We start from the raw sequence: 9372 nt of genomic DNA on the forward strand, positions 1-9372 counted from the left end.
TGGCAGGTGGAATAGGGTCTTGGAGGCCTGGTGCGCTCTGGTCCCCACTGAGTTCCTGGCTGCACTCCTCTCCCTTTCTGCTGGTTTGTGCGTTGTAGCCATGCCGCTTGCCCATCATCCACCCAGCCTGACAAAGCCTGGCCCTGCTCAGGCCTCTCCTCCATTGTGGCTTCCACACAGAATGCTTTCCCCCACTTGATAACTGGTTACCTCTTGTCATTCAGGTTCCAGGCAAGTGTCCCTTCTTCTGAGAGGCCTCTCTGAGCACCCCAGCTAAATCCTTGTCCCCAGCCACCTCTAGCCCATTACCCTATTCTGTTGTCCTTGCAGCATCTTTTAGTCTGTGAAATTTTGGTTGGTCCTGTTTGTTGTCTGTTGTCCCCTGTCCCCCTCCCCCCCACCCAGTGTAAATCCTGTATACAAAGGACCTCTTTCTTTTAACACCATTTTGTTTTATTTTTATTTTTAACACCATTTTAATAGCTTTATTTAGATATAATTCACATACTATAAAATTCACCTTTTTAAGGTATACAATTTAAAGGGTTCGATATCTTCACGGAGTCATGAAGCCATCACCACCGTCTTCCAGAACATTCTCATCACCCAAAAGAAACTCCGTACACAGCAGTCATTCCCCATCCCTCCCTTCCTCTCGCCCCTGGCATCCATGACTGCTTTCTCTCTCTAGACTTGCCTATTGATGTGTTCATTTTAAACCATCCCTATATCTCCAGTGAGCAACCAGTGCTGGGAAGATGGGTTGGTTATGTCCCCATTTTACAAATGAGAAAACTGAGGCTCAAGACCCCTCCGGAAACTGATTTTCCTTTTTTTCAAGCCTGGTGTCTGGTATCCTCCTCAGAGCTGGGCTACACTGGGGAAGCTGGAAACTCAGCAGAAAGAGAAGAAATGAGGTGTGAACATGGAGTGGGGAGGTCCCTGCTCAGCCACCTGGCTGCAGCCCATACTTGGGCCCTCTCGGGCTGGGAGGTCACTTTCCTGGGCAGGCTCACTGACTGCAGATTCAGGGAGTCTTCATGCCCTCAGTGCTGGTGGGCTGAGCTTAACTCTGTCTGGCCTGTGCTGGAGACAGACCAGTGCCACCCTCCCACAGGAGAACAGCACAGGGACATGGGGGCAGGCAGGTAAGGGAAAGGCCTATCCCAGTACCTGGACACCCAAGAGGGATGAGGGTAGCTGGTGCAAGAAGGACGGCCCAGTCAGGGGCATTGGGGGGCTGTTTGTTGAAGTTAGGAGCTCTTTGACTGGGCAAGTGACTGCATTTCTCTGGACCTTTGTTGCCTCATCTGTGCATGGTACCCATCCCTGGGGTACACCAGGTTGCTCTGAGCCTGGAAGTCCATGTGGATGCACCCACCACCACATTGGGAACCAAACACAGGTTCCCTCCCTCCAGACCCCTGACCCCAAGGAGCCAAGGCTCAGAAAGGCTGGCGACTTGTCAGAGGCTGAATGAGGGCCAAAGCCAATGGAAGATTTCCTGACCCTTTGAAGCCTGTCTCCTCAGCTGTAAAAGAGGTTTAATAATCATTCCTCCCTCCCTGTGAGTGGTGAGGGCTAGGGGTGTGTAGTTATCAGCACCCTCTGGGCCTCAGACAGGGAAACCAGACAGGCTCCTTGTTACCCTCAAGCTGCCTTCCCTCCCAGGGCTGCTCTCATCCTGGCCTCTTTCATCTTAGGTTTAATTAGCCAGGCTGCCCCACCCCAAAGTCCCTTGGGCGGGAGTCATCACTCCCATTTTATAGATGGGGAAACTGAGGCACCTAGAGGGAAGTGGTTTGGGGCTGCCGCCTGTGAGTCAACTATGGAGCCAGGGCCCAGAGGAATTGGGACTGGGCTTTCCAGCTGGACTTGTCCCTCGGGGTGGATCCCTGTCTCCATCCCCCTGGCATCCTCAGCACTGTGGGCACCCAGACAGCCTCATTTCCAGCTCTCTCTGCCCCACCACTCCCTACCACCTCCTATCTGGAGGACAACAGGATGGGGTAGGGAGGGGCCCGCGAAGCCTGGAGAAAGGAGAGAAACTGGTTGGCAACGCTAACATGGAGGCTCAGGTCTGTTTCATCTTCAAAGCCGCCTAATTATAGCCAAAGGTGTTACTGTAGCCCGTGTGGCCTGCACGCCCGCAGTTCTGGGTCCTGGAAGCCTGTCAATGGGGCATCTGCGGCGCAGTCCAGAGCTCAGGAGACGCTGCTTGGGGAGCCCCAGGCAAGTCCCCCTTAGGGTCCCCAAACAGCTCCGATCCAGCCCTCCGGAATTCAAGAATGCTGGGTCGATGCCCTCCCTGCTTGGCCCTAGGTCCTCAGTGGTGAGGTCGCGGTTTCCAGGTCTGGGCTCCGCAGGCGTGAGCCCCGTGACCTCCCGGGCCCTGCCACTCTGCACGTCTGCATCCCGTCTGCATCCCGTTGCTTCCCGCCTTCATCCAGGATTACGGCCTTGCCCTGCCCAGCTGCCCTCCCAGCTGTACCCTGGCGCGGCCGCCGCAACCCTTGCCGACCGTCGGCTGCTGGTGCGGCCTAAGGCAAAGGCCACCAGCTTCCGCCGCCGTGACCCCGGCGCCGCCGGCTCCGCGCCCCCAAGCCCAGCCGGTGGGGGACGGGGGCTGGCGTCAGAGAAGCGAAGCCAAACCCTGAGGCGCCCGCCCGACCGGTTCTGCCCGGGCTGGAGCAGCACTTCCTGCGGGCGCCCTGGGACCGCACCTGGCACACCCCGCAGCGGGCACCCCGGGAGCCCCAAAGACCCGCACCCTACTCCCCCCGCAGGGTGCGCTGCGCTGCGCCCGGACGCCCGCGGGGATGGGGGCGCGCTGGTTGTCATCCTCGCGGGCCTGGCGGGCGCCGAGCCGTGGAAGGCCCTGGGATCGCAGGGCGCGCGCGGACGCGACCCCGGCAGCGACCCCGGCAGCGACCCCGGCAGCGACCCCGGCAGCCGGGAGCGCGGGCCCACCCAGCCCCACCACCTCTGCCCGGGCCTGCGGCAGTTTCGGGGAAGGGGCGCTGCGCGCAGCGGGACAGTTACTCAGCCCCAGCGAAACCGGCGAGTCGGCACCTGTTGGCGGGGCGGGAGGGGGAGGCGGCCCCGTTACGGCCCCGCCCCTGCCGCCCACGCGCCGCGCGCCCCGCCCCGCCGCGCGCCGCCGCCCGGAAGGAGCCGGCCGGCCCGAGCGCCCGCGGCGGCTGAGTCAGACGCGGTGAGAGCGACGGGCCCGTTACCGCGGGCGCCGGGGGCCGGGGCGGCGCTGTGGTTTCGGTGCCGGCAGCGGGCGGGCGGCCTAATGAGCTCTCGGCACGCACCCCGCGCCGGCGGCCCTGCCCCGCGGGGACCCTTGGCTGCCCGCCCTGGAGTCGCCCCCGAAACCTCTCGGCTTCGTCTTGGGGTTCAGGCGCGGGGTTCCCCTGGCGTCTGCGCGTGGCAGGGGGCAGCTGGGATTCGAGAAGCGGCCCTGGGGTGTCGGTGGCCCCTTCGGGGTGCGCGCAGGTGCTCGGGCGCCCTCTGGCGGCCACGGGCCTGACCTTCCCTCGCTTCTTTGCAGGGATCTGGGTGCGGGACCATGGGACCCCGGGGCCGGGAAACCTGGGCCCAGCGGCTGGGCGCCTTCCGGGCCAGCCCGTCCGCCTTCATGGCCGGTCCCGAGGGTGAAGATCTGGGTTGTGACCTGCTGAGCGAACTGAGGAGTGAGAAGCTGAGCGAACAGACCAAGGTAGGCTCTGCGTGCACCCCCTGCCCTGGCCCATCTGGTCAGCTCCGTCCACCGCGCCCTGAGCCTCATTTCCGTGATTCCCACCCAAATCTCCCATCCCCAGGTTTCCTTGCTGGCCCTGAGCCTGGAGTACCCAGCCCAGCTCTGGCCGGACACCGCTGCGGCCGAGGCAGCCGCCACCTCCCTGTTGGACACCCTGGTCCTTCTGCCCCCACGGCCCTCGGCCCTGCGGCGACCCCTGCTGCTGGCGGCCACCACAGCCTTGGCGGCAGGAGATGCGCTGGGCCCCACCTCTGCAGCCTCCCTCCGGCTCCTGCCCCTGCTTCTTGGCTTGGCCTCCGGCAGCGATCTGGGACGAGGCTTTGGCCCCGCCTCGGAGCAGCGCTCCCTGCAGGCCACAGCGTGTGAGTGCCTGCGGGAGCTGGAGAGCTGCAAGCCTGGGCTGCTGGGTGGCCGCCTGGGGCTGCTACGGGGCCTGCTCGGGCAGGAAGGCCCGGTCCAGCCGCTCAGCCTGCTGCTGGCGCTTGCCCTGCGCAACGCCTTGGTGATACAGGCCAGAGCCAGGGCTGGCCTACAGGGCCTGCTCATGGCCGGGGATGCTCCCACTGTGGGCATTCCCTGGAACTGGGCATTAGCTGAGGAGGGGGCTGCCCACCTGCAGCCCCAGGCACCTGGCTGGCCGGCCACTGAGGTGCAGGAATGTGGCCTTGCTGTACTGGAGCCCAGTCCTGAGGAGGCCCGGGAGCTGCGCGCTGCTGTGGCCCAGCTCCTGGACACCTCCTACCTGCTCACTCCTGTGGCTCAGGCCCAGCTCCTGTGGCTGCTGGGCTGGGCTCTGCGGGGTCTTCGGGGACAGCCTCCAGTGCTCTTCAAGCCACAGCTGGTACGGCTGCTGGGCACGGCACAGTTGACACTGCTGCATGCCATTCTGGCACTCAAGGCAGCCTTTGGTGAAGCACTGTTCACGGCCCAGGACGAGGCCTTGCTGCTCCGTCGGCTCACCTTGGCTGCCCAGCACCCAGCCCTGCCCCTGTCCGCCCATCTCTTCTACCTGCACTGCCTGCTGAGCTTCCCGGAGAACTGGCCTCTAGGCCCCACAGGTGAGGAGGCCGCTCCACTGCTGCTCGGGCCCCGGCTATGCCGTGGCCTCCTGCCCAGCCTCCTGCATAACCCGATGGCCCTCCTGGCCCGCTTGCATCTGCTTTGCCTGCTCTGTGCGGACGATGAAGAAAAGGAGGAGAAAGCCCAAGATTGGAGCCCCCAGCATTACCTGGAGGAGCTACTGGCTGGCCTGCGGCAGAGGGCAGCCCTGGATGGGGGCCCTCGGGCCTTGGCCACTCTCTGCTTCCAGGCCTCATACCTGGTTGTTCGCTGCCTAGCCATGCAGCCTGCTGTGCTGACACCCTTGACCCGTGGACTGGCCCAGCTGTACCAGTCCCGGCCTGCGCTGGCTCCCCATTTTGTGGATCTCTTGGACAGGGTGGGCCCTGAGCTGGGGGAGCCCCTGAGAGTGGTATTACGGCAGGAGGTGGTGGCCAGGCCAGGCAAGGACGAGGCTCTTTGTTGGCACCTGCAGATACTGGCAAAAGTGGCAGATGGGAATGCTCAGAGTGCCACCCTAGGCTTCCTGCGAGCTGCGGCTGCTCGCTGCACGGACTGGGACCTCCAGCAGGCCCTGCTACAGGTGTGCCGGGCCTTGCTGCGGGCGGGTGTTGGGAAAGGCTTGGCCGATTTGCTGCAGGCATTGGCCAGGCAGTTGGAGGACCCTGACGGGCGGGACCGTGCACGCCTCTACTACATCCTCCTGGCCCACCTTGCGGGGCCCAAGCTGGGGGTGGCCCTGGGCCCCTCGCTGGCCGCACCTGCGGCCTCCTCATTGGTGGCTGAGAACCAGGGCTTTGCTGCTGCACTGATGGTGCAGGAGGCCCCAGCCCCAATTCGGCTAAGCGTGGGGCCCCGCAGAGCCGAGGGCCCAGTCCCCGTGCTACAGCTCCAGGTGGAAGTGCTAGAGCCAGTGTACTCTCTGGAGCTACGCTTCCGTGTGGAAGGACAGCTCTACGCACCCCTGGAGGCTGTCCATGTGCCCTGCCTGTACCCTGGCCGCCCTTGCCGTCCCCTGCTCTTGCCTCTGCAGCCCCGGCGCCCGGCACCCACGCATCTGGATGTGCGTGCCCTGTACACCACACCCAGCGGCCTCACACGCCACGCCCACCTGCCACCTCTGCTTGTGACCTTTGCTGACCTTTTTCTGCCTTTCCCTCAGTCCCCTGAGGGGGACAAGCAGGGCTTCTTTGAGGAGCTCTGGGATTCCTGCCTGCCCAAGGGCGCTGAGAGTAGCCTCTGGTGCCCTCTTGGGCCACGGGGGCTGGAGGCCTTGGTGTCCCACCACCTGGAGCCCTTTGTGGTGGTGGCTCAGCCCCCCACCAGCTACCATGTGGCCATCCACCTGCCCCCCAACTCAAGACTGCTGCTGCGACTGGAGGCGGCCCAGGTGGACGGGGTGCCGGTGGCCCTGCGGACAGATGACTGGGCTGTGCTGCCCTTAGCTGGGGACTACCTCCGTGGGCTGTCAGCCGCTGTCTGAACATGGATGCCAGCTCAGGTCCTCAGAGGGGCTTGCCCAAGGAGGGCACAGAGGCCCAGGACACAGTCCTGTGGCTTCTTTCCTAAAAAAACAACTTAAGTTCACTGATGACATTCACTGGTTTCTTTTCTTTTGAGCCCTGGTTGGGGGCATGCACACTGGGGTGGGGGAGGAGAGGCTCCAGGAATACTTCTAGACTAGGAACCTCCATACCCCCCTACTGCAGGGTTCCAGAGTTTCTTCCTGCCTAGCAGGTAGGAGAAAAAATATCCTTATTTCTGCCTCCCTGAGAGAGTCGGGCCTTGGCCCAAAGCCCTGCAGTAGCTTAGGAACTCGAGCCTCCTGGACTTGGGCCTCTTCACCAAGTGGCCAGTGCTTTTCAGTTCCAGAGGCTTGTAGGGTCCCTGCCCCAAGGAGCTCAGGCTGGCTAGGACGGCAGCAGCCCCTTTCCTTGGTGGGGGCTCCCCACACTGTGTTGACGGGACCCAGATCTAGGAGGGCCCATCAGTAGAGTTTGGGAGCTAAGAGAGAGTAGCCCCATGATGTGGGCTAACTCTGAGCTGACATTTCCTCACCCCAACACAACCTGCAGACCTAAGAATCTTCCTGGTGAGAAACGAGTCCCCCTCATCCTCTTTCCAAACATGTCAGATAGTTTGGGCTCAAGTATTTTGAGGCCGACTCTGCTGCCAGGCACTGAGCTGGTATTTTCCACATTCACTGCCTTTCTTCGTGCTTGCAACAGCTAGCAGGGCCCCACAGATGAAGAAATCTGTAGGCCAGAGGGGTTGAATGATTTTCCTGTGGTCACCCAGCTGGTTAGCAATCGTATTTTGTCATCTCGGACCAGGTTTCTATTGCCACATCGTCAAAGCGCAACCTGTACGGACCAGAGGGCCACCTCTGGTCCACCGAGTCCCCAGGCCTCCCTGCCCTAGGCCAGCCCTCGGGAGCTTGCAGGAGCAGCCATTGGCAGTGCTGGGCAGAAAAGGACCAAGGGCTGGGGCCTAATTGTTCTACTGGTGAAGGGTCTGTTCTGTGGGCCCTGCCTCGGACTCCCAGCCCACAGGTTCCTGGAGGCCATTCCTTCCCCTCTTGATGGTGGCAGGATGGGAACAGGAAGTAAGGCCTGGGACAAGCAGGGCTGGTGCAGGTCAGGTCAGGAGGTCTGTCAAAGGGCTGAGGTATGGCAGTAACTCATGTGATCTGAGGCACATGTGAATCAGGAAGGGGTTGGTTCTAGGAAACAAGCTTGTCCAGCTGTTTGCAGCAGACAGGGATTTAAGATAATTGACTACTTCCAAGGTGTCTGGGAAGGCCAGAGAAGGGGTGCCTCTGGGAGCCAGCCTCGGCACTGCCAAGTTCCAGAACAGACCACCCTGCTTGCAGTCCAGTTCCTCTCAGTGCCCAGATGTTGGGCCTGGACCCCGGAACGTGGGTGAGCCTGCCAGTACCGCCCCTTGACACCCACGAAACCTGAGCGTGCTGGCACTGCTACAGAAGGGCTGAGCTCCCAAAGCTGCCAAATGGCCCCGGCCTGGTTTCCTCTGCCCACATCATTCAGAGGGCATCCAGTGAGTGGGCCATATGTCTCCCACAGACCTCAAGCACAGGGAAGTCTGGAAAATGTCCTCAGATGTAGGAGGTAGTGTTAATCCTTAGTGTAAGTTTGAGGTAAAGGAGCTGTGTAAGGGCCCCAGATGGCCTCTGACTCTCCCACCCCCACCACAAATATGCCACAGTGGACCTCATATTAGGAGGAGCAGGAGGATGGGCACTGAGCATGGGCAGCAGCCGCAGTCCGGGGGCCGCAGGGGTTCTGGCGATAAGAAGTCCAGAAAGCGTAGCTGGCGCAAGGAAACCTACTCGGTGTATATCTACAAGGTGCTAAAGCAGGTGCACCCGGACATCGGCATCTCTTCCAAGGCCATGAGCATCATGAACTCATTTGTGAACTATGTGTTTGAACGGCTGGCTGGCGAGGCTGCCCGGCTGGCCCAGTACTCGGGCCGGACCACACTGACATCCCGGGAGGTCCAGACAGCGGTGCGTCTGCTGCTGCCCGGAGAGCTGGCCAAGCATGCTGTATCTGAGGGCACCAAGGCCGTCACCAAGTACACCAGCTCCAAGTGACCCAGGGCCTTCCATTAATAAAGAGTGAGCTGCTCAAAAACAAAAACAAAAACAAACCACATCGTACTGTATGTCTTCATAGCCACCTCCCCCCCCCCAGTCACTTCATTTTAACTACTTCACATTTTCAGCAAACAAATAAAGGTGCAAACAGGGTTTATTTCACATTAATATATTCACTGTTTTTTTTTTTTTTCAAATAAATAGGGAATTCTCTTTTAAATAACCATCTCCTCCCTTCTCGGCCAGTCCAGAAGCAAATGAAAGCAAATTTTAGTGCTTCCAGGGGGCATATCACCAATTATGCATGAAGCTTAAATGGACAAGTTTTTGTTTTTGTTTTTTTTTTTTTGTATAAAAACCAGAAGAGGGAAAGTTTATTTGAGATGCAGGATTTGGAAAGGCAAGCCTGGGCTTTTATTGGGAGTTGAAGTGTAAACATTTTTGAGTTCCCCTAAGATGTCTGGACTAACGTAACAGACTTCTTTGTTCACAGCCATGATTTATAATCTTAGATTTGTGACACCCCCGGGTGTCTCCACATATCTCCGGAGGTCCTGTAAAATTACATCCTCAGAATGCCAAGTAAAATAATTTAAATTCATTTAAAAATTATGCCACACATGTCTGCAGGCAAAGAAGGCTGTCCTGGAGTCATAAGAACACTTCTAAGTATTAGAAAAGCTTGATCCCTGTCGATTCCATTTTAGTCTCAACCAACTGATGAATAAAGGAATTGAGCAAGAGGAGACTGTGCGACTTCTGTTTTTTTTTTTGAAGGGTTTTTTGTTTAATACATCTGAAAAGAATGCATATACAAAGAATTGAGGGCAGCCCTGGTGGCGCAGCGGTTTAGCGCCGCCTGCAGCCCGGGGTGTGATCCTGGAGACCCGGGATCAAGTCCCATATCGGGCTTCCTGCGTGGAGCCTG

The 9372-nt window shown here is 59.8% G+C and overlaps 2 protein-coding genes across 3 annotated transcripts; both read left to right on the forward strand.

Moving 5' to 3' along the window:
• The first annotated feature begins 1968 nt into the window (after positions 1–1968).
• On the forward strand, positions 1969–6421 carry AP5B1 (adaptor related protein complex 5 subunit beta 1). 2 transcript variants are annotated; one of them, XM_055315051.1, is made up of 3 exons: positions 1969–2078; positions 3557–3724; positions 3828–6421. In XM_055315051.1, the coding sequence occupies exons 1-3, from the start codon at positions 2067–2069 to the stop codon at positions 6306–6308; spliced, it is 2661 nt and encodes an 886-aa protein (XP_055171026.1). In that variant the 5' UTR covers positions 1969–2066; the 3' UTR covers positions 6309–6421. The 2 variants fall into 2 exon arrangements, with proteins under 2 accessions (XP_055171026.1, XP_055171027.1); XM_055315052.1 differs by lacking the exon at positions 1969–2078 and adding an exon at positions 2997–3214.
• An 82-nt stretch (positions 6422–6503) lies between these two features.
• On the forward strand, positions 6504–9152 carry LOC129503108 (histone H2B type 2-K1-like). Its single transcript, XM_055315053.1, has one exon. The coding sequence runs from the start codon at positions 8079–8081 to the stop codon at positions 8439–8441; it is 363 nt and encodes a 120-aa protein (XP_055171028.1). The 5' UTR covers positions 6504–8078; the 3' UTR covers positions 8442–9152.
• Positions 9153–9372: the final 220 nt, after the last annotated feature.

Source organism: Nyctereutes procyonoides, unplaced genomic scaffold (genome assembly GCF_905146905.1).
Source record: "Nyctereutes procyonoides isolate TBG_1078 unplaced genomic scaffold, NYPRO_anot_genome, whole genome shotgun sequence".
Taxonomy (NCBI): Eukaryota; Metazoa; Chordata; class Mammalia; order Carnivora; family Canidae; genus Nyctereutes; species Nyctereutes procyonoides.